We start from the raw sequence: 24,920 nt of genomic DNA on the forward strand, positions 1-24,920 counted from the left end.
TCACACCCAAACATTACAGCATTGCTGTTGGGAGATGGAGTGGTGTGGACCAATCCTGGAGCGTGCTGCAGTACTTTTTATAAGTGATAGATAGATAGATTAGATAGATGGATTGCTGTAGGCAAATAAATGGGGAGGGAGGGAGACAGGGAGGGAGAAAGAGGGTTTGAAGAGGGACAGAGAGAGAGAGAGAGAGAGAGAGAGAGAGATCAGCCTGTAACACATGGTTGCTGCTTCCAGGCCTTCCCTTCTCTTTTTGTTACTAGGCCTGGTTGCCCTGACAACATCAATCAGGAAAAATTAGGCTTTTGCCCTAACTACTGAGCTATCCCTCAATGTTGAGAAGGAGCCTTTTCCAATTAGGGTAATCAAAGAAGAAGAGGCCTGAAGAATTGAGGGGGGAGAGGAAGGACCTTGGATGACTTTCTGGGCAATGTCACGTCTCTCTCGTAGCAGGGAGTGGCATTCAGAAAGCAGCCAGCATCATCATTCTGAGAACGGCCTCACTTTGACTGCACTTTCCTGGCCAGCCCTGTGCATTGGCTCTGCAGACCTCATGTTTGTTGACATGTTGCTGGGTGCTCCCTTCAACACAGGAACATACTGCGTCAGTGCAGTGGTAATGGTCTTTGGAGTTAGGGATCCTGCTGACTCCCTTCGTCTGTAAACTGAGGAGCTCTCTCCCTCTGTTCACTCTATCTGCATCCTTTTCGCTCTCATTCTTCTTTCACCTCCATCCTCTTTCTCTGTGCGTCTTTCTCTCCTCTATTATCACTCCTCCACTCCTCTCCACTTCCACCCCCTCTCCTCCTTTATTGGTCCTTTTCCTCCGCTGCCTCCTGCTCACTCTCTTTATTTTTGTTTTTTCCTTATCTTTCTTCCACATTCTCTGTCCTTCCCTTCTTTTGTTCTTTCTTCCTTTTATCTATTATTCTCTCTTCTCCTTCTCTTCTGCTTCTCTGCTCTGTCACTCTCTCTGTCTCTAATCACCATGTTGTCTGGGTACCAGGATCTTTCCCCTCTCCTCATGTTGTGTCTTTCCATTATCCTTCCTCCCCTTTTCCACTCTTTCCGTGTCCTACCTCAACAATGGAAGTTACTATTCCAGGGAAAGCACAGACCCCTGCGCACACTCTCTTTCTTTCACAATGCTCTGTTGTTGACCTGAACAAAATTAAGGCACAAAATCATAGCCTGAGGCAAATGCACCACATAACCGTCTCATTTGTCCCTGCCCATCTCACTGAAGAATTTGTTCTTCAGGCAAAATAGAAACGTGAGAAAGGTTTTACTCAAATTCTAGGAAATGAGCTGAGGGAGGAAGAGATTTTCTGAGTAACATGGAAGTGAGGAAGGGGAGAGATTGCAGAGACAGCTTCGTCATATGGGGTAGCACCTACTGAATTGGAAATGTGACAGTAATGCAGAAATGGATGTATAATATATGCAAGGGGCTTAGATAACAGAGTGATGAGAACAGATTGACAGATAGATCTATTGCCCACTATGTGTAGTAGTGCGGACATAGAAAAGTGCCTTTAACATTCTTATTCCCTACATCTATAACCCTAATCCTAATCCCCTGTGTCTTTTAGGCCTAAAATTTTTTTGCCAGTGTAGTGATGTCACTTAGGCTCATACTCAAACTGCAGGTCCAAACATGTCTGACTTGTGGAGGTATTTGGATCTGGATCATAATTTTGCCCTGACCCTCTAATCAAAATGGTGAGTCTATTTTCCACATGTCTTTGGGGGTGTTTGGATTCCCACTTTGTATTTTAGGCTTATGTCTAATTATTACTCCTGTTTGCCCTGCAGAGCCCATTAAGGTATGGGATTTGCAAGCCAGAATCGATTCTGCCTCATGTATCACTGATGGACTTGCCAGCTAAGTTCCTATGGCAGAAATATTTTTACTGGTAGAGTTGGGTTTGAAGCTGCAGATTTTCTATCTAAATCTAGGTTTAGATATGGATTTTCCAGCACTTACATGGGAGTGGGTGGGAAGAGGGAGGCAGGGTATGGGGGAACATGAGGATATGGAGATCCTGGGATTGTGATCAGCCCAATATGGAGATACGGGTTAGCTGTGAAATTTGGAGTTGTGTAGAGCATCTCCAAACTATTGAGTGTTTGGTTGTGGCCCCTCTCTAATTATTCCCAGTGCTCATAGCAGAGGTTTTCAAATTCAAGGTGAGCTTTGCGATGCTGGTGAGTTAGGAGAAAAGACTTGAGTCTTGAACAATATATCGGTGTGAGCTGGAAATTGTGTGCGAGGATAAATGTGGAGCCTCCCCCACAGAGAACCACTCTTTTTACTATAACCACTGTCAGGGTTCCCTCCCCACTCTGAACTCTGGGGTACAGATGTGGGGACCTGCATGAAAGACCCCCTACGCTTATTTCTACCAGCTTAGGTTAAAACTTCCCCAAGGCACAAATCCTTTCCTTGTCCTTGGATGGTATTGCTGCCACCACCAAGTGATTTAGACAAAAATTCAGGAAAAAGGGCCACTTGGAAAATATTCCCCCAAGCCTCTTCACCCCCTTTCCTGGGAGGCTTGAGAATAATATACCAACCAATTGGTTACAATGTGAGCACAGACCAAACCCCTTAGTTTTTAGGACACTGAAAATTAATTAGGTTCTTAAAAGAAGAATTTTATTTAAAAAAATGTAAAAGAATCACACCTGCAAAATCAGGATGGAAGGTAACTTTACAGGGTAAATAAAAAGATTTAAAATACAGAGGATTCCCCTCTGACTCTGCTTCCCAGTTACAAAACAGGAATGAAATTACCTCTTAGCATAGGGAAAATTTACAAGCTAAAACAAAAGATAATCTAACACATTTCCTTGCCTTACTTACCTTTTTTGTAATCTTAGATGCTCATTTCAGGTATGTTTTCAGGAGATGTTTTTCCTGCCTGATCCCTCTCTCCGTCCAGAGAGGGAAGAAACAAAGAGAGCACAAACAAAACCTCTGCCCCCCGCCCAGATTTGAAAGTATCTTCTTTCCCCATTGGTTCTTCTGGTCAGGTGCCAACTAGGTTAATTGAACTGATTAGCCCCTTACAGGTAAGGCAATTCAGTACAGCTGCCCTGTGTATATTTATGATACACACACCCCAAATCACAGACGGTGCTGGACAGCCTGTTCCACACTGGCTGTGATTTCTTTTTGGAACTCTAGGAGAAAACAGAGTTAATAAGATACCTGCACCTCTAGACATACTACCGATTATATACAAACTAACAATATTTTTCATATTTCAAGGATGATTTTAATCAGCGGATTCTGGGAAACTTTCATGGGAGAGTGCATCAGCCACTTTGTTAGAAGCCCCTGAAATGTGTTGTATTTTAAAATTAAAATTTTGGAGAGCTAAACTCCACCAAAGAAGTTTTTTGTTATTTTTCTTGATGGTATGAAGCCACTTTAAGGCAGCATGGTCAGTTGGCAGGTGGAAGCACCATCCCCAAACGTATGAGCATAGCTTTTCCAGGGCATACACAATGGCGTAACATTCCTTTTCGGTAATTGACCAGTGACTTTCGCTCTCAGACAGTTTTTTACTGAGAAACACGACAGGATGGAATTTTTGATCTGGTCCTTCCTGCATTAAGACTGGTCCCACACCGCACTCAGACGCATCTCTGGTTACTAGGAAAGGTTTGTCAAAGTCTGGGGCCCTTAGCACAAGGTCAGACATGAGTGTCTCTTTAAGCTGGTTAAAGGCCTTCTGACACTTTTCAGTTTACTGAACTGCATTTGGCTGTTTCTTTTTTGTTAAGGTCTGTCAGTGGGGCAGTGATTTGGCTGTAGTGCAGTACAAATCTCCTGTAATATCCGGCCAAGCCTAAAAAGGATTGGACCTGTTTCTTTGACTTTGGGACAGGCCACTTTTGGATAGCATTTACTTTGGCCTGTAGGGGGTTGATAGTTCCTTGACCCACCTGGTGTCCACTGTTTAGGCCTATTTGACACTTTTTAGCCTTAACAGTTAGTCCTCCCTCCCTTATGCGCTTGAAAACTTTCCGGAGATGTTCTAGGTGTTCTGCCCATGAATCAGAAAATATGGCCACATTGTTAAGATAGGCGACTGCAGATTCTCCCAATCTCGCTAGGAGACCATCTACAAGTTTCTGGAAGGTGGCGGGTGCATTTCGCAGCCCAAAAGGGAGCACATTAAATTCATACAGACCCTTATGGGCGATGAAGGCTGACATTTTCTTGGCGGATTCATCTAGCGCAGGGGTTCTCAAACTGGGGGTCGGGACCCCTCAGGGGGTCGTGAGGTTATTACATGGGGGGTCACAAGCTGTCAGCCTCCACCCCAAACCCCGCTTTGCCTCCAGCAATTATAATGATGTTAAATACACAAAAAAGTGTTTTTTAATTTATAAGGGGCTTGCTATGTAAAAGGGGTCACCAGTACAAAAGTTTGAGAACTACTGATCTAGCGGTACTTGCCAGTACCCCTTGGTTAAGTCTAAGGTAGAGATTAACTGGCATGTCCCAGTTTCTCCAATAGCTCATGTGTGCGTGGCATTGGATAGTTGTCTGGGCGAGTTACTGCATTTAGCTTACGGTAGTCTACGCAAGAACGTATCTCCCCATCTGGTTTGGGAACTAGAACCACTGGAGATGCCCATGTACTTTCAGAGGGCCAGATTACACCCATCTGTAGCATGTCCTGGATCTCCTGTTCTATAGCAGTTTTGGCTTGAGGAGACACCCAGTAAGGTTAGGCTCTAATTGGGCGAGCATTACCTGTGTCAATGGAGTGGTATGCCCGTTTGGTCCATCCTGGGGTGGCTGAGAACATTGGCACAAAGCTAGTGCACAGCTTCTTGATCTGCTGTCACTGCATACGTCCGAGGGTCATGGAGAGATTCACCTCTTCCATGCCACTGTTACTTTTTTCTTTATAGTAGACACCTTAAGGCCACTCAGTGTCATCTCCTCCCTGGGCTGTAAACTAAAGAACCTTTAACTCTCTGGAATAGAATGTCTTTAGAGAATTAACATGGTACACTTTAGGCTTTAGGTTTGAGGTTGGGGATGCTATGAGATAATTAACAGCTCCCAGGCGCTCTTGGACTGTAAATGGCCCTTCCCACGATGCCTTCCCACGATGCTTCCATCTTATGGGTCTGGAGCGCCTTCAAGACCATGACCTGGCCCCTACTCTGAAGGAACACTCTTTGCCATGTTTGTCATACCAGGCCTTTTGCTCTTGTTGAGCATCTTGTAAGTTTTCTTGAGCAAGGGCTAGAGAGTCTTTGAAGGTGTTTTGCAGGTTGGTTACAAAGTTCAAAATGTTAGTTCCTGGAGAAGATGTAACCCCCTCCCATTGCTGCTTCAGCAACTGTAATGGTCCCTTAACTTTGTGGCCATAAATGAGTTCAAAGGGTGAAAATCCCCAACTGGGATGTGGTACAGCCCTGTAGACAAAGATCAGCTGCTGCAACACTAGGTCCCAATCATTGGAGTGCTCATTTACGAATTTACATATCATGGCCCCCAAAGTTCTATTAAACTTCTCCACTAGGCCATTTGTTTGATGGTGTTAAGGGGTGGCAACCAAGCGGTTCACCCCATAAGCTTTCCAAAGGCTTTTTATGGTCCCTGCCAGAAATTAGTTCCCAAATCCATAAGGATGTCAGAGGGTCAACCTACCCTGGCAAAAATGTCTGTTAATGCCTGGCACACACTTTTAGCCCTGATGTTGCTTAGAGCTACAGCTTCCGGCCATCGGCTGGCAAAATCCATGAAAGTCAGTATGTACTGCTTTCCTCTGGATGTCTTTTTCGGGAAAAGACCCAGAATATCCACAGCTACTTGCTGAAATGGAACCTCAATTATGGGGAGTGGCTGGAGAGGGGCTTTGACCTGGTCTTGGGGTTTTCCAACTCTTTGGCACACCTTACAAGACCAGACATAGATAGAAACGTGCTTGCCCATTCCCTCCCGGTGGAATGACCACCCCAAATGGTCTTTGGTCCCGTTCACCCCAGCATGGCCACTAGGATGATCGTGGGCTAAGCTTAAGAGCTTTACCCGGTACTTAGTTGCCACTACCAACTGTCTTTGAGTATGTCAGTCCTTCTGGTGCCCACCAGAAAGAGTTTCCTTGTATAAAAGTCCTTTTTCTACAACAAACCGGGATCGATTAAAAGAGTTGAGAGGCAGTGGGTTGCTTCGTGCCACCATCCAAGCTCCCTGGAGGCTTTTATCTGCTTCCTGCTCTGCATGGAACTGTTCCCTTGATGCTGGAGACATCAGTTCCTCACTGGATTGTGGACTTGGGCTTGGTCCCTCTGGAAGCGATGTAGACGATGGGGTTGTTTCCGTTGTCTGTGAACCGCTTTCCGCGGGTGCACTAAGTTGTATTTCAGGCTACAGCTGACCCTCTTGCGCAGGTTTAACTGCTGCTGCCAGTGTAGGCTCGGTGGTACCCTCTGGCGTTGGAGTTGTAGACGGGGTTGCAAGCGCTGGATTCAGTGCTGGCAATGGTTTTGGTGTTGGTTGCTTTGCCAGTTCTAGTTCTGGGACTGGTTCTGGCTGGGTCTCTGCAACTGGATCCACTACAGCTGTCGCAGATGTTGGCATGGGGTCCGGTTCCACCACCTCAGTCTGGGTCTCTGGTAACACAGATGGGGCCCTTGTAGAAAGCTCAGGAACAGGGATGGGTGTGGAAGCTTGCTTAGCCTGGCTGTGGGTGACCATTCCCACCCTCTTGGCTAGCTTTACATGGTTGGCCAAGGCTTCCCCCAGCAGCATGGGAATGGGATGATAATCATAGACTGCAAAAGTTCACATTCCTGACCAGCCCTTGTACTGGACAGGCCATTTGGCTGTAGGCAAGTCAACAGAGTTTGACTTGAAGGGTTGAATCGTCACTTGGGCCTCTGGGTTGATGAATTTGGGGTCCATTAAGGATTTGTGGATCGCTGACACCTGTGCTCCAGTGTCCCTTCACGCTATAACCTTCTTCCTGCCCACACTCACAGTTTTCCTACACTCTGAGGGGTATCTGGGAGGCATCTGGGCCTGAGGACCTTTGGTGTGACCCCGGTGCAATGAACTGTAATCTGTTGGGGTTCTTGGGGCAGTTGGCCTTTACATGCCCCAGATCATTACATTTAAAACATTGCCCAGCTGACTGGTCACTGGGGCAAGGTGGGTTGCTGGAGAATGGTTTGGTGGGACGATAAGGTGACTGGGATTTTTCTTGGGGTGTAGGTGGGGCCTTGGGCTGCCCCCAGTGGTATGATGTGGTCTTGGGGTGTCCCTTCTGGTATCCGCCCAAACTGTGACCAAGTTGTTCCTCTCTGCTACCTCCACCCATTTTGTTCCGATTTGTCCTGCCTCTCTGATGGTCTGGGACTACTCATATTGATCAGCATAAGAAGCAAGACTTTCTGCTGAGTCCATTTTCTTATCCCATAAACACTGTTTTACATCATCATTGGTCATAGTCAGGGATTGCTTCTGTACAACCAAATCATACATTCCTTCAGAGCTAGTTACATCCCTTCCTTTGACCCATTTATCTAACAGATCCTTCATCTGGTTTCCATAAGCCACATTACTTAGTCCAGCCGCTCTCTTAAGGGCTCTAAATTTTACTCTGTAAGTTTCAGGTGTAATTTGACTGTTTTTCAAAAACAAATCCCTACATTTACCATAGTCAGAAGTATTCAGGAGATGTTTTTCCTGCCTGGTCCCTCTCTCCATCCAGAAAGGGAACAAAGAAAGAGAGCACAAACAAAACCCTCCACCCTCCCCAGATTTGAAAGTATCTTCTTTCCCCATTGGTCCTTCTGGTCAGGTGCCAACGAGGTTAATTGAACTGATTAACCCTTTACAGGTAAGGCAATTCAGTACAGCTGCCTTGTGTATATTTATGACAATCACATTCTAAATCCAACATATACACACTAGAGATGGGCCACAAGCAAACCCCAGATTTGAACACACCAGAACTATGGGAAAGTTCAAATTCTGATCCAAACTTTGCATTGTGGACCCGTGTTTCATCCATAGAGGCTTTGATGCATTAACTGCTTCAGCACCTGTGCTAGTGACCATGGCAACAGAGTTACGTAAATGGAATTAAAAATTAATCATTTAAAATCAGATAGGAAAAAGCAATGGAAAGCCATTAAACAACCTTTCTGGCAATGAGGAAATAAGTCATGGGCTACTGTTCTCCCTCCCCAACTCTGAACCTTTGCTACATTCTCAAATCGAAACATTTGAAGGTTCTGAACTAGATAGTGAACTTTATTGTTTTTCAGTGTTTTTTTTACATAGAATCATTGAAGATTAGGGTTAGAAGAGACTTCAGGAGGTCATCTAGTCCAACCGCCTGCTCAAAGCAGAACCAACACCAATTAAATCACCCCAGCCAGGGCTTTGTCAAGCCGGGCCTTAAAAACCTCTAAGGATGGAAATACCAACACCTCCCTAGGTAACCCATTCCAGTGCTTCACCATCTTCCTAGTGAAATAGTGTTTCCTAATATCCAACCTAGACCTCACCCACTGCAACTTGAGACCATTGCTTCTTGTTCTGTCATCTGCCACCACTGAGAACAGCCTAGCTCCATCCTCTTTGGAACCTCCTTTCAGGTAGTTGAAGGCTGCTATCAAATCCCACCTCGCTCTTCTCTTCTGCAGACTAAACAAGTCCAGTTCCCTCAGCCTCTCCTCGTAAGTCATCTGCCCAAGGCCCCCTGATCATTTTCGTTGCCCTCCGCTGGACTCTCTCCAATTTGTCCACATCCTTTCTGTAGTGGGGGTCCAAAACTGGATGCAATACTCCAGATGTGGCCTCACCAGTGTCGAATAGAGGGGAATAATCACTTCCCTCGATCTGCCGGCAATGCTCCTACTAATGCAGCCCAATATGCTGTTAGCCTTCTTGGCAACAAGGGCACACTGCTGACTCATATCCAACTTCTCATTTACTGTAATCCCCAGGTCCTTTTCTGCAGAACTGCTGCTTAGCCAGTCGGTCCCCACCCTGTAGCGGTTCATGGGATTCTTCCATCCTATGTGTAGGACTCTGCACGTGTCAAAGTTGAACCTCATCAGATTTCTTTTGGCCCAGTCCTCCAATTTGTCTAGGTCACTCTGGACCCTATCCCTACCCTCCAGCATATCTACCTCTCCCCCCAGTTTAGTGTCATCCACAGACTTGCTGAGGGTGCAATCTATCCCATCATCCAGATCATTAATAAAGATGTTGAACATAATTTATTCTGGCTGAGATTGAAGCCTAAATCTCCATCACTCTCCAATGAGAGCATGGCAGCCATTTTGTTATAGTTTGGTTTATGGAGGGGCTGCAAGGAGCATGGAGGGAAAGCTCTCTGCATGGTTGGAAGAGCCGGAATTGTAACTAGCCATTTTAGTGCCCAGGGTGAGCAAGCATATTTGCACCCCTAGAAGCAATGTTTGGGGGCACACAACCCCTCCCCCAGATTTCTGTCTTACATTAAGCTAGGGTTACCAACTTTCTAATTGCACAAAACTGAACATCTTTGCCCTGCCCCGAGGCCCCTCCCCTGCCCACCACTTCTCTGAGGCCCCACCCCCACTCACTCAAGCCCCCCTCCCTCAGTTGCTTACTCTCCCCCCATCCTCACTCACTTTCACTGGGCTGGGGCAGGGGGTTGGAGTGCAGGAGGAAGTGAGGGCTCCAGGGTGGGGCCAGAAATGAGGGATTCAGGGTGTGGGAGGGGGCTCTGGGCTGGGGCAGGGAGTTGGGGTGTGGGAGGAGGTGAGGGTTCTGGCTGGGGATGTGGGCTCTGGGGTGGGCCTGGGGTCGAGGGGTTTGGGGTGCAGGAGGGGGCTCAGGGCTGGGGCAGGGGGTTGGAGTGTGGGAGGGGGTGCAGGGTGTAGGCTCTGGGAGGTGGCTCAGGGCTTGGACAGGGGGTTGGGTGTGGATGCGGGGTCTGAGAGGGAGTTAGGGTGCAGGGGGGGTTCCGACCTGGGGCAGGAGGGTTTGGGTGCAGGCTCTGGCCAGGTGGCTCTTACCTGAGGCAGCTCCCGGTCGTTGGTGCAGCGGGGCTAAGGCAGGCTTCCTGCCTGCCCTGGCTCTGCTCATGCTCCCAGGCTCCCAAGCGGCTGCCATGTTCGGCCCCTAGGTGGAGGTATGGCCAGGTGGCTCTGTGCAGTGCGCGCTGTCCGTGCCCACAGGTGCTGCCCCTGCACCTCCCATTGGTCATGGTTCCGGCCAATGGGAGCTGCGGAGCTGACGCTGGAGGCGGGGGGCAGTGCATGGAGCTTTCCTGACCATCCCTGCACTTAGGGGCTGCAGGGATATGCCAGCCACTTCCAGGAGCCATGCAGAGCCAGGGCAGGCAGGAAGCCTGCCTGAGCCCCACTGCGCCGCTGACCGGACTTTTAACAGCCCAATCAGCGGTGCTGACCGGAGCTGCCAGGGTCCCTTTTCGACCGGGTGTTCTGGTAGAAAACTGGATGCTTGGCAACCGTACATTAAGCACAGAGGTTTTAGGGCACACCTCACAGTTTGAAAACTGTCACCTCCTGCCAAAAGCCAGTGGATCGGAAGCTGGGGAGAGCCCCCCAGGCCGCTCAGGCACCTGACTCTCCATGCGGTGGAAGCCAGGGTGCTTGTTGGTGGGGCAGGTGGCACAGCTCCGAGCTGCACTCCTGACATGCTCTTGCCTCTCCCCACAAGAAGCCCGACACCGGCGTGACGCCCCCTGGAGCTGGCCTCTGCCTGCAAAGCCCGGCTGCTATGAGATGCTCCCCATGGCACTCACTCCCTGCTATGGAGCAGCAGCAGAGCCAGAAGCACCAGGGCAATGGCATTCCTATTGCAGATCCCCAGTTTATACAGCAGAATCAGGCCTCAACCTCTGCCCACAGGGTCTCTGGCTTCAGATGGAGAATGGGGTGTTGTGTCAAAAAAAACACTCTCCAACTCCCATGCAGCTTTTGGGGTCTGTGTTTCCCTTCCACATGTCTTGATGGGGGAGGGGCCATAGGGCCACCGTTACTGAGCATCTCTCTCTTTTATTCATTTTATCTATCTATCTATCTATCTATCTATCTATCTATCTATCTATCTATCTATCTNNNATCTATCTATCTATCTATCTATCTATCTATCTATCTATCTATCTATCTGCCATCTCTGAACACAGTACAAATTATATATGGAGCCTTTTACACAAATCATTATTATTTTATTGCTATATATTTGCATGGCAACAATAGTCTGCTAAATACCCATCTCCATAATCATGTCCTTTCCAAATGCTGTTTGGAATTAAATAATACAAGCCATCAGAATTGGAACGGATGGGAAATCCTATTAGCTGCCCTCCTGAGTGATGTTTTCAGGGTTTGTAGTATCTGTGAAACATAAAAAGGGCTCTGCTCAGACTCCCCGACACAAATGCCTTTTAAGGGGAGAAGGAAAATGCCTTATCTAAATTTCCAGTGATGAAACATTGAAGTCACAAAATTGTGCAGGGTCACAAGACTGTTTGGTTTCTTTACTTATTACGGGACCTGGGCGGGGTCTTGTCTTGCTCAGTCTCTCCGTAATATCCGCACCTCCCAGCAGAAGGCATAAATAGATTGCTCTAAGGCAGTTCCTCAGCAGAAAGATACCGCAAATTGTACAGAGCAAAATATTACAGAAACAGTTACAGATATTCTGTTGCGTGGGAAGCAAATACACGACATCTGAGAAATCTTCAACGACTTCATTAAGAAGGGGGCAGTGGGTCTGCGGTGTCTTGACATTCAGAGGCATTTGCCAAGGACCATGGAGAGCAAAAAGGTAACTACAGCAGATCTTTTTCTCCATGCCTTTATATTTTTAGTCTGCTTAGAAATGGTTTTGTTGTTCAGTGCGTGCCTTGCTTTGAACATGGTTGCGTGGGTTCATCCAGCATTTATACATTCTGGGTTAGCGCTACCCAATTTATCTGACTTGTGAAACCCTTGGCCTGGCTTGTTGAAAATGTTTTGAATCGTTGGGCATCCCTTGGCAGGAGGTGTATTTATAGATAACATCATGGTGTTTGATTATTATTACTATCTCTTTTACTGTTTTATTTGTGTGCCTTTTCAGCAGATGAAAGCTCTATAATCAAACACTGAATGTGCATGAGGACGAGCCTTTGCTATAATTATTTAAGGATGACCCTGAGAAAGTGGCAGCCATAGGGGATGCATAGTAGGGGGAGGGGAAGATGTTTATGTAGGGTTGTTGCAAGTCATGGCATTTGTTTGGGTACATTTTTGTGGTTGTTGTTTTTCAAAATATTGCTTTCCTTGTCATGTTTTATTTGGCATGAGATCTATTGTGCTGGACGAATGAGAGCCATTTGTGTTTAGGTTGACCAAGATGACAATGGGTTTGTGATAAGAAAAGGACAATTCCTCTTAAAGGTTTTTGAAGGCCACATTTAAAGAAAAAATGAGTAGCCTTCGGATTTCAACCAAGAGAACATGGCAGGTTCACTCCCCCTCACAACACTCAGCTAGAGAGCCATTGTGGGCAGCATTGTTGATGGGCGTCCGTGTGTGGTGTGTGCATTAATCTGTGAACTAATTAATTTGTGTGTGTTTGAGAGCATCAAGGATAAAAAGCAGGCAATGATGGCTGGGGAAGAGACAGTGAGGGAGGGAGCGTGGCAGCAAATAACTGACTGATGCTGGCGCTCATTGAAGGATACCTGGGGGTTACTGCTCTTGTAGGGATATTCAAGTAGCCATCAGTTTATAAAACAAAGCCTTTCTTTCCCTTTTTTCTGGGAGAAGAGGAAAGTGTGAGGGCGTGAGGGAGGGAGCGCTGAACAAGCATCCCAGTCAAGGTCATTTAGAGGAGAGTAAAGAAGCTGCCCCAGTTGAGGTCAATGAGTACTGCTGTTCTGGGTTTCCATCCAGTGAAAAGAGAGAAAACTGGTCTTCCCTGATAATATACATGCAGTCAGATACCATTGTCACCCATTGTGAGAGGGAGGGGTGTGGGTGGTGTTTTGAATTCCCCACCAGCGTCTAAGCCTCAACCCTGTCAATGTGGCTTGTGTAGCTCCCGCCTTGGTATTTCTGAGCTCCATGGATATGCTGCTGGCTGGAGAGAATATACATTAAATCAGAGTCCTACTCACTGCAGGGTTGGATGGGGTGAGACCATGTCATGTATACTTGAGTGTGAGAAATAGATTAGAAAAGGAAGGACGCATGGAACGTGGTAGAGAACATATGTATACCATATATACGATGTGTGTGTATAATATGTAAGCAAAGTATGTCTATGTTATATCGTGCCCTGGTGTGTCCTGTGGAGCTGGAGACCAGGCCTGGACATTGAGTAAGCCATGGCAATACAGGATGCTCTTTTGGTTAAGGCACTGAACTGAAAAATGGGAGATCTGGGTTTTGTTCCCAGACGCACTGTGCCCTGGGGCACTTAGTCTCTCTGTACCTCAGTTCCTCATCTTCAACGTGGAGGGAATAATAATAATTCCTACCTCATAGAGAAGTTGTGAGGATAAATCCATCAATATCTGTGAGATATTTGGGCGCTAACCTGTGCCACTCCAACAAGCTTCTAGGTGGCACTAATCTAGGCCTTTTCAGAACTCATTGACCCCAAGGGAATGAGAGAGCAGAGCTAAATCTGAATCTTCTACATGACAGCGCAGAGGGAACCAGGTCTGACCTTGTCGCACTCCCAGTCTCTGCTGGCCCCAGGTGAGGGTACCAGAAATTGGGAATGGAAGTACTACACTGGTCTCCACAGTATTCCCAGTCCTCACTGGCCTGAGAGAGTGAACACTAGGGTTGGGAATGTACATTGTTAACACCTTTGGAAGAGCTCCCAGCCCCTAGTGAATGAGAAACCAGGATAGGGTATTAAGGATGGAACTTCTGAAGTGTTGCCAACTCAAAGCATTCAAAAATTATGAGACAGCATCCCAAAATTGTGAGATTTTAAAACTATGAAAAATGTTGCACACTTTTTATTTGGCTTTTGGTTTCTGAGCCCTTAGAGTTCACATGGGTCATATATTCCAGCTTTGGTCGGCAGCCAGGGCTAGAAACATACTTTTTACTTTAATGAAAACTGAGATTCTGATATAATCACTTGACTCCAGGAGCTGGGGCCTTAAGAAATACATGAAATATTGAGAGCCTTGCAAAAAAAATCACAAGAGTTGGCAGTGCTGCCTTCTACCCTGCCATACAGAGTTCTAACGCCATCTGCCCTTGGTTCAGGAAGTAAAATCTCAGGATGGGGAAAGAAATCCAGGCCCCCTTATGGCAGTGCAGAGAGCTAATCCCTCAGGGCACTAGATGTGGCCTCCACTGTAATAAAGGTATTAATCCTAGGAGTACTGAGACTTATGTTTATTTAGTGGCCCCAGTCACATGACATGGGAAATCTTTACAAAACATGCCAGGGGTCAGAATCTACTTCTAAATGAAGCATACCAAAAATAACAGCCAGTAGCTAGTACAGCCGATTAAGAAATAGAGGATGGATGCAAATAGAGGATGGAGACCAGGGTGTATAAATGGAACCTCTGACAGGCGAGATAACCATCCTGCCTCTAATTCAATATCTGTCAATAACTGTGAACCTCAGTGGGTCTCTGAACTTCTTGTTCTCAGAACAGTTCCTCCTGCAATGGCTTGTTGAGCTGCTGATGTGGCTCCACCACTTCATGTTTGCTGCACCTGTTCTGCATTGTCACTGACTGGGTGAGCATAGGACCATTCTCAGTGGCATTCTGGGTATCCTCAAAACATGCAGCACCGGTGTCCTGCTTGGATTTGTTGAGATGTTTTCTGTTCCTCCAATAGGACTGGTTCTTGAAATGTCTGAGGCAGATGATCTGTGTGTGGATAGTTTGCCGTTACCTTGGCAGGTTCCTAGACAATTTTGTTTTATTTCTGACCCCATGCAATCAGGGTGTGACACACATGAGTGCCCTGTCACATGACAGGGCTGAGTATACATGTGCTCCCATGATTAGCATTATATCCAGTATTCCTGGCTCATGTTGGCCCAGGGGAATGAAAGATTGAGACTGGGGATGGAACCCTATTTTCCCGAGTGACCCATAGCGGGCACTAGACCTGGCTTCTGAGGAGCTCTTAGCTGGGATTGTTTGTGTTAAACAGTAAAACAATTTGTGTGGAAAATGTGAAAAAATTAATCAAATGACTGATTTTTCCCTCTCTCTCTTCAGAAAATTACTTGTCCCCTTCTCTGTGCCGTTTCCGTTGCGGCCATTGGATCGCTCCAGTTTGGGTACAACACGGGTGTCATCAATGCACCTGAGAAGGTGAGAGAGAGCCCTCTGGGTTTCGAGGTATCTGGGTGTTCTCATCTCTTCCATAGAGCTCATTCTGCCTCAGAGGATGGTGCTGAGGATCAGCTTAGGGGCAGGGGGAGAGGGAAGGTCATCGAGGAGCTAGTGCGTGAATGATGTCTCTCCTATTTGAAGTGCAAAGGAAGAGAGGGGACCATCCTTTTATTGCAGGGGAAGAGGAGGAAGAGGGTCACCTTTACATTGTGGTGAGGAGAGATGGATTAAAGAGGGTCATTGTCCCACTTCAGGTATGGGGGGATAAAGAGAGAGGGGTCAGTTTGCCATTTCAGGCAGGTAGGAGTGATGCGGTCCTCCCATTTATGAGGTACAGTGGGAGTGGGAGCGTGGATGGAGTCTCTGTCCCACCTAGACATCCAGAGGAAGAATTATGAAGGGACGCCATCTTGTTTGGGGCAATTGGAAGCCTTGTCCCTGCATGATTTGGATGTAAATAGAGGGAAAGCATGAAAGTGGGGTATCTGTGTCTTCCAAAGTACACAGGAATATGGGAGTGAAGTTGCTCCCTTCATTTTGGGGATGCAGAGGGAGGCTGGAGTGGAGTTTGTGCCTCCATTGTGCAGTAAAGGGGAAAGGAGAGGAAAGCCAAACTGGAACATTGGCATAGAGGAGACATTAGAACCAGGAAAGGGGAGGGACTGGGCACATGGAGAGTTTGGGGAGAATCTATAACCCTCCTGCCAATCTAGTTTTCTATCCAGATTCCACCCCTTTAAAATAATTTACTTTGGAGAATATCCCCACCAAAATGATGTGTTCCTGCTGCCAGTCTGCCATCCTCTAAACCACAGAAACCTTCTCACCCTCCCTTACAGATCGTGATGAAGCAGGAGTGGGAGCTGTTCTGAGTCACAGAACAGCCCTTTCAGGGGTTGGAGAGGACAGCAAAGAGCTGAGAGAGGGCTGCATGGGATTATAGTTTCCCCTGTTGATTCTGGGATTCATCTCTCAGGCTTTCATCTATCTATCTATCTATCTATCTATCTATCTATCTATCTATCTATCTATCTATCTATCTATCTATCTATCTATCTATCTATCTATCTATCCAGGGCCGGCTCCAGGGTTTTGGCCGCCCCAAGCAGCCAAAAAAAAAAAAAAAATTAAAAAAAAGCCACGATCGCGATCTGCGGCGGCAATTCGGCGGAAGGTCCTTCGCTCCTAGCGGGAGTGAGGGACCGTCTGCCGAATTGCCGCCGAATAGCTGGACGTGCCGCCCCTCTCCAAAGTGGCCGCCCCAAGCACCTGCTTGGTAAGTTGGTGCCTGGAGCCGGCCCTGTATCTATCTATCTATCTATCTATCTATCTATCTAATCAAGTGTCATATTAAGCTCAAAGTGGGGGCTTAGTGGGGGATGTGACTGTCTTGGGAAATTCCGAGCAAGTAATCTGCAAATAACACCACCAAGAAAAAAAAAATGAAAAACGTAGTTCTTTTTTTTTGTTGTAAACCAGATGAGCTAAATCCCATGCAAAAAAAGTGAGTCATGTCTACCACATCCACCCTGTCTCCCGGAATACAGAAGTCATAACCAGAAAAGGGAGGGGAGAAGTGGGTGTGTGGTCAAGCTAGCGTCTTGCTGCCACCTGCTGGGGGAACAGGATGTGAAACTCGGGCCCTGCAACACTTTGTAATCAGACAGGGTATCTATCTGAAAAATTAGCAACAGAAAAAGTTCTCTTGCCTCCCATCTCATCCATCTTAGAAGGCAATGCAGGATAGTTCCCTGCAGTGCTTCAGGATTTTATTCAGTCCCTTGGGGAAAATATTTCACAGTCTCATATACAGGGACGCCCAGAGGATTCAGGGGGCCTGGGGCAAAACAATTTTGGGGGCCCTGCGAAGCCCAGGGCAAATTGCCCCATTTGCCCCCCGGGCGGCCCTGCTCATATACCCCTCACCGCTGGGGAATGTTTCCTGATACCAGAAATGTTCTCATTTGTGAGAGAACTTTTCCCTTTGCTCATTTTAGTCCCATTGCTGCTATTTCTCCTCATTCAGACCTACCATCCCTCTGAAGCACTTTCCTTGCTGTCTATATCCTTCCGCTACTTACAGTTAGCCTTATCTCCTTAATCATCTCTTGCCCAATCTCATCATACTAAGTAAATCAGTCTCTCCATCCTCTTAATCATGTCCTACTGCTCTTCTCTGAGCTTCTCTCCCTCTGAAACTTTGGGTTCCTCTTCAGTTGTCCTGACCCACCTTAGCTTCTCTACTTCCAAATGTCTGAGGTCTCTCCCCACCTCCCTGACTTTGTCACAAAAGAACCTCCTGACCTCATACAGAGCTCCCCCTCTCCCACAGTACATTATATTTTATTGTAACCCCTCTCTCCTCCCGTTTCTGGGGGGTGTTTTCTCCCATGCAGATTATTCAGGCATTCTTCAATCAAACATTGGAGTTCCGGAGAGGAATCCCAACCTCCTCCGAGCTTCTGACCTCACTGTGGTCCCTCTCCGTCGCCATCTTCTCCGTGGGAGGGATGATCGGCTCCTTCTCTGTTGGACTTTTTGTCAACCGATTTGGAAGGTACATTGGGAAGGGGGTCTAAGCCACCATGGAGTTTGTCTCTCAATTATGGGATATTGGAAGGATTAGGAGAAATTATTTCTCTCCAAAAAAATGGATCAATGGAACAGAGGAGGCGAGTAGGCTGGGGAGAAGGGACCGATTCCTGCAAGGGCAAGACAGTGGGAGAGAGAGAGGAAAAGAAGCAGACAAAGGGAGTGAGGCACAAAGGGAAGGCTGAGTGGGGAAGCGTGCCCTGGGGAAGGGGGATCTGGCTGGGCATATTACTTCTGCAAGTTCCTCCCTATCATTGTCCATCAATAATCCCTGGCCTATGCTAATGTCTCTGTCCTGGACAGGCGGAACTCCATGCTACTGGTGAACATCCTGGCCTTCGTGGGTGGCATCCTGATGGGCTTCTCCAAGATGGCAAATTCAGTAGAGATGCTGATACTTGGGCGCTTTATCATTGGCCTCTTTTGTGGCCTCAGCACTGGCTTTGTGCCCATGTACATTAGCGAGATCTCACCCACCGCCCTGCGTGGCGCCTTTGGCACCCTCAACCAGTTGGGCATCGTTGTGGGCATCTTGGTGGCACAGGTAAGCCTGATACTGACTTTCTCAATGGCTGGTGGGGAGGGCACTGAAGGTTTTATGGGCTAACAGGCTGATCCACGTTAGAGGGGGATGAGACCTCATGGACCATTCTGTAGTCGCCATGGGGAGGAATGGGTGGGTTGAATAGCTAGCTGACCATACTACTGTAATTCTTGAGGGGGAGAAAAGGTAAAGACTTAATTTTCAACACAGGGGACTATCTCGTAATAGTTCTTTCTCTTCCTGTTCACTGGATTAGATTTTCGGCTTGAAGGAGATCATGGGGAGTGAGAGCCTCTGGCCACTGCTTTTGGGGTTCACTGTCATCCCAGCCATCCTACAGTGTGCTGCTCTGCCCTTCTGCCCTGAGAGTCCCCGTTTCCTGCTGATCAACAAGCTGGAGGAAGAGAAAGCGCAAGCAGGTGCGTGGACACTTCTAAATGGCATCACAGGACAGCTACTGGCCAGCCCAGTCACCACAGTCCTTCCAGCATGCACTGAACTTAGGGGAATGGAAGACAAGGAGTGATATGAGAACCTCCTGCATGATAGTGTAGATAGCTGATCCCCAGAGGTCACCAGACCTGCCCTCCACAGTACCCTTAGCCTGCAACAGGTCCAGGATATGTGAGAGAACTGTAACTGATCCAGGGTCTCCTGCATGGCAATACAAAATCATAGAATCATAGAAATGTAAGAGTGGAAGGGACCCATCTGTGCTGCGACAGGGCCAAATATACCTAGACCATCCTTGACAGGTGTTAGCCCAACCTGTTCTTAAAAACCTCCAGTGATGGGGATTCCACAACCTCCCCTGGAAGCCTATTCCAGGGCTTAACTACCCTTATAGTCAGAAAGATTTTCCTAATATTTAAGCTATATCTCCCTTGCTGCAGATTAAGCCCATTACTTCTTGTCCTACCTTCTTACCTGGTCCCTATGAGGCATCAGGCTTGCCCTTCAGGGTGCTCCCAGCACATTCCTGATAAGAGTAAGAAGCCCAGAATTGACATGGCCTAGTGCAGAATGATAGGGCCTAGGACAACAGGTTTGGCCTCTGCAACCCTATCAGCCCCTCCCAATCTTTGGAAAATAAAGTGATTGAGACTAGGAAAAGAGGTCTTCCTCTTGGTATACTGGACTCAGCCTCTGCTGTGCTCCTAAGTAGCCCCAAGGAGAGTGTGTGAACAGGAGCAGGAATCAAATATAGGTCTCTAGCTCAGAGGCACAGATCACTAGGCCTGACATCTACTGTGCTCCTAACACATTTAGCTCCAGGTTGAATAGGAGGCCAAGACCAGGAATAGAGCCTCAATCTGTCCCACATAGCCAGGCAGAATACTAATGTCTAGGGGGTCCAGTCTTCACAGCATTCGCTCCCCCCACAGAGAGTTGGAGACTAGGGCTGTGAGTGGAACTCAAGCCTCTCGTTGGCTGGGGCATGTAAATTGATGACATCTCATGTATTCTATGTGTGGTTCCTCCCTGTAGTTCTCCAGAAGCTCCGTGGTACACAGGATGTGGCCCAAGACATCCAAGAGATGAAAGAGGAGAGCACCAAGATGTCCCAGGAGAAGAAAGCAACAGTGCCGGAGCTCTTCCGCTCACCTAATTACCGCCAGGCCATCATCATTGCCATCGTACTCCAGCTCTCTCAGCAGCTCTCGGGCATCAATGCCGTAAGTCAGCTTCCTGTTTCACTTCTTGGGCTCAGTTCTCTTGCTGCTTCGTATGAGTGTCTCCCATTGACTTCAGTGAGAGTCAGCCAGATACAACAGCAAGAAAATCTGGGCTCCTGAGTTCCACTTCCTGTCTTCGGTTGAGGTCAATTTTTGTGATACTCCCTGCCAAAAAGAGCCCCCTGAAATATTCAGCTGCCTTATGACCTCATCAGGCACTGAAGGCATGTTATAGCTCACCCCTGGAAGCAGGTCACTTGGAGTCAAGGGAGATCCATAAAACCTTCAGTGACGTCAGGAACTCATCAGGATCCGATTGTGTTTTATAGCCCAGCTCTAGAAAGGGGCTGCTCAGCACATCAGTGGAGATGTGTAGCTAGGAATTAGCATGACCACCTCCATTTCAAGGATAACTACATGAACAACAGGGAACAAAGATTATTTTAAAGGGATGCTTCCCTACAGTGTTTGTTTTTCCCATGGAAAATTGTTATACCTGTGTATGACAATATATGGTCCTTGCATGATCATGAATTGAAATATATATCTTTTTGTCTGAACTCTTATTGGACACATGGAGAGAGAGGCATAAAAATAAGGGGCATCCCTTCAGGTGCAGGAACTTGTAACAATATCCAATTGCTTCTTCTGCTCCCAGGTGTTTTATTACTCAACGGGGATTTTCGAAAAAGCTGGCGTCAAGCAGCCCGTCTATGCCACCATTGGTGCTGGTGTGGTTAACACAGTCTTCACTGTCGTATCGGTAAGTAGCTCTGTGGAGAGCGGTTGGTGAGATGATGGCTGGTGTTGATCTGCATGGAGGGAGATTTTGGGGAAAATAGTTGAAGTTAGTTATCCTGGAGCCAGTTTTTTTCTCTTCAGCCAAACTGTGGCTGAGATTTGCAGAAGGGAGAGGGGAGGCACAAAGGGAAGTGTGAAAGAGCAGGAGAGGAGAGCAAGGCAGAAGGAGGGAACGTGAGCATACTAGAAGAAGGAAAGAGGAAGAGAGGGTGAGATAGAAGGGTATAGAAGAGATATGGACAAGGGTAAAAGTCAGAGGAAGAATTGGGGGAGGAAAGAGTGGGAAAAGAAATAGAAAAACGCTGGGTGAAGGGGTAGGGCGAGACATAGTATCCTATGTCCCCATCCATTTAGGCTGCCACTGACCACATGAGCACTGGAGAGGTGGAGGTAAACAGGAGATAAACTCCTTGGGGATGGGGTTGCAGAGCTTGTCATGATGTGGGAGCCAGCCCCTTTGGCTGTTACTTTCTAATCTAATGTTTTTCTCTCCTGCCACTTTTGCAGCTGTTCCTGGTGGAGCGTGCAGGGCGCAGGACTCTTCATTTGGTCGGCTTGGGAGGCATGGCTCTCTGTGCCGTTCTCATGACCATAGCTTTGACACTTAAGGTGAGTTGATAGCAATCAAACTGCCCATTCTTGTAGAGTTGAGATGTCGTTAGGGATGCAGAGGGAAACTGAGGGGACCCAAAGGTAAACGAAAGGGCATCTTCAGAGGCATTGGGGTGAGTATGGAGACAGGGGACTCTTGAGTATAAATAAAGGAGAATCTATAGTGGGGGTACAGTTGGGATTTGGGGGAATATACATTCCCATACAGTGGGAACTATATACCACAATTAAGGACATAGAGATGTTGGAGCATGTGTTCTGTTATCCCATGTTTGCTTGTCAAATTACAGCTATTCATGTTTCCCTCCCTTGCAGGATGTCTTGAGCTGGATTAGCTATATCAGCATCGTTGCCATCTTTGGCTTTGTGGCCTTTTTTGAAATTGGCCCTGGTCCTATTCCCTGGTTCATTGTGGCTGAACTCTTCAGTCAAGGTCCCCGTCCTGCAGCTGTGGCAGTGGCTGGTTGCTCCAATTGGACCTCCAATTTCTTGGTGGGAATGCTCTTCCCCTATGCAGAGGTAAGACACAGTCTGGAAAGCATTGTGTTGATCTGATCGTTAGCTACTAATAAGAGAGTATTGCACTTTAAACAACATCCCCACTCCTTTGTTTTCACTTAATGTTTATAATCCACAAATAGCTGGACACTTTGTCAACATAGCCAGTCAACATAGCCCCCTTTGAAAGCCACAATTTTTGTCAGTCATGATAGCATTCAAAGTTCAGAATCAAGCTTTAAGAAACCCTTAAATGGCCTGGGGTGTTCCTTTAAAAATGCTACATTAAAAGTAAATAAGTCCATATTTTGGGGAGGGTGTTGTGATTCTGATCTTAGGAGATAATGACTGTACCTTGATTTTAGGCCTATGCACTTTTCAAATTATAATCTTTCCCTTCTTTCCCCCCTGTAGAAATTGTGTGGTCCCTATGTCTTCATCATCTTCATTGTTTTCCTGGTCATCTTCTTTATCTTCACCTTCTTCAAAGTCCCAGAGACCAGGGGCAGGACTTTTGAAGACATCTCCAGGGGCTTTGAAGGACAAGCGGAAGGAAGTGGCGTCATTGCAGCAGTGGAGAAAAGCCCCATGGTGGAACTGAAGGGCATAGAATCTGCTAATGATGTTACCTCAAATATTTAACACCCCCCTTCTTGACCCTTTTTCATTGTTAAAGAAATAAGCGGAGAATCTTTCAAGGACTGGGCAGAGATATATGTCAGGAGAAAATCTAGAACAATTTAAAAATTGCTGCTATTTTATTCTTCCCCTCGCACCACTCCCTTCCACATTTCTGCCAAGCCCTGCCAGTATTAAGATGGTCTGAAGTGGGGAGGTCTCATCTGCTTTCAACACTTGAGGTCATCAGGAGCTACAGCAAAAATAACCTCATCTCCACCTGCTATGCACCTGAGAAGGAGAACATATGGGCAATATTTTTGCTGCTCTCACCTTTAATTGCTCCTAGGGATTAAGATATTTTTGTGCATAGCAACCTCTTATGTTTTTTAAACTTATTATTTTTGTACAGTGAGCTAAAGCAACCAAACAACTCCGCAGTGCCATCCCTTCCCACTTTTAATTCAGTTCCACCGTGTGTGTGCAGTATTACGCTGGAATTTAATGTAATTACCAAAATGCAAAAAGCCATCATGTCATATATACTGTCTGGTGGGTGCCTCAGGAGAAGGGGACCAAGTTACCAGAGAGGGGTTTTTTTACCCCTTTTCTTTTTGTACAGCTAGTCTGAAAGCTCAGTTTTACATTGGTTTATTTATTTGTGTGTCAGTTTAATTGTAAATATTTATTTTTTTCAATATGTAAAAATATGTACAATAATGAAGAAGAAGAAGATGTTTGATATATAGTTATTCTAAGAGATGATACTGTAGGTTTGAGGTGCAATAAAACTGTAAAGCAGAAATGTGGTACTGAAGAGAAAAAAGGGCACTCTGGTTGGTACATGAAATGGAGTTGATTATGCACAGCTCCATTAAAGGACATTTCTGTCCTCCAGACACAAATTAAAAAAAAAAAAAGAGTACTAGAGAGAATAAGCATGTGACGGTATTTGTGAAGTTCTTATGTTCTTCAGGACTTTTTGGTGGCTATGTTAAATAACAGTCACAAGGATTACTTGAAAATTGAAGTATTACAGCAAAAGGGCATTGTTAGTTGACACTATTTTCAGCCACTATTAGTTCCTGTGGAGGCTAGGTGATGATTTCAGGCCAGACGCTGACGCATTCAACCCTCTTTTCTTGAAAATTGGCTTCTCTGTTCCTCTTTTCTAACAGTAAAGGAAGTCTGAAAGAGACAAATTGTAATTTAAAGAGATGTGAGTATAAAAAAAATTCCAAAACTGTATATTCTTATCAATTGTTCCTATAGTTAAACTTTAGACAAAGGCAAGTAGCATGAACCTTCTGGATACAGGACTAGTCATCCAAGACACATAGGACTCTGTAAAGGTAGAAATGCAGGAATAGAGACCAAAGCTCCTGAAACCTGACAGGCGGGCGGAAAGATGTTTAGTCCATGGCTATAGAGTAAATTTTTGCTACAGGTGCTGGGCTATCCATTCTGGAGGCTCCAGGGAATACTGTAATGTATTGTGTTTATGTATGTGTGTGTGTGTATACTACTGCCCTCTACTTGATGGGGTATGTCAGACACATTCAGTTAATAATGGTCCCTACTCTCATCTCTTAGTTGCCAGAGGACTGAAAAGTTGCTTTAGCTTAGCAGAGCAAGACTTAGTGCATATAAAGAACAGCAGTACTTGTGGCACCTTAGAGACTAACAAATTTATTAGAGCATAAGCTTTCGTGGACAACAGCCCACTTCTTCGGATGCATACAGAGTGGAATAAATATTTATAAATATTTATAAATTTGTTAGTCTCTAAGGTGCCACAAGTACTCCTGTTCTTTTTACGGATACAGACTAACACGGCTGCTACTCTGAAACCTGTCATTAGTGCATATAGTACATTTGAATCTGAGGGTTGAGAGCTCTGTTTCACTGAATGGAATACTCAGTAGGGAGAAGGAAGGAGAGTCCAGTGTGGTTATGCCCATTGACACTCCATCAGCATCTGTGTAGGAAGTCCAAACTCAAACTCCAGCACTGAGCACCTCTGCATTTTTGGATTGAAACAAACTCTGGATCTGAATTAATAGATTGGGTCCATTTACACCAAAGCTAGAATCACATGGCTGGACTTCATACAACACTGAGCAGGGAAGTTAGTATGCCTGACCTCGTCATCTCATAGCTGGCTAAAGAAAACAAAACTACAACAATGCTCCCCAAATCATCTGAGGG

General features: G+C 46.4%; 1 protein-coding gene across 1 annotated transcript; it reads left to right on the forward strand.

The window, feature by feature from the left end:
- Positions 1–11,532: 11,532 nt before the first annotated feature.
- On the forward strand, positions 11,533–23,634 carry LOC117884806 (solute carrier family 2, facilitated glucose transporter member 3-like). The gene is made up of 10 exons (XM_034785617.1): positions 11,533–11,830; positions 15,255–15,350; positions 17,768–17,928; positions 18,267–18,507; positions 18,764–18,926; positions 19,996–20,183; positions 20,842–20,946; positions 21,492–21,593; positions 21,912–22,115; positions 22,509–23,634. Exons 1-10 carry the CDS (start codon positions 11,816–11,818, stop codon positions 22,734–22,736), a joined length of 1,503 nt encoding a protein of 500 aa, XP_034641508.1. The 5' UTR covers positions 11,533–11,815; the 3' UTR covers positions 22,737–23,634.
- The last annotated feature ends 1,286 nt before the right edge of the window (positions 23,635–24,920 follow it).

The sequence above is a fragment of the Trachemys scripta genome, chromosome 1, assembly GCF_013100865.1.
Source record: "Trachemys scripta elegans isolate TJP31775 chromosome 1, CAS_Tse_1.0, whole genome shotgun sequence".
Lineage (NCBI taxonomy): Eukaryota > Metazoa > Chordata > Testudines > Emydidae > Trachemys > Trachemys scripta.

Coding starts and splice junctions, on each gene's coding strand:
- LOC117884806 (XM_034785617.1), top strand. Junction 17,929..18,266: donor TTTGTCAACCGATTTGGAAG/GTACATTGGGAA, acceptor TGTCCTGGACAG/GCGGAACTCCATGCTACTGG. Junction 18,508..18,763: donor TGGGCATCTTGGTGGCACAG/GTAAGCCTGATA, acceptor TCACTGGATTAG/ATTTTCGGCTTGAAGGAGAT.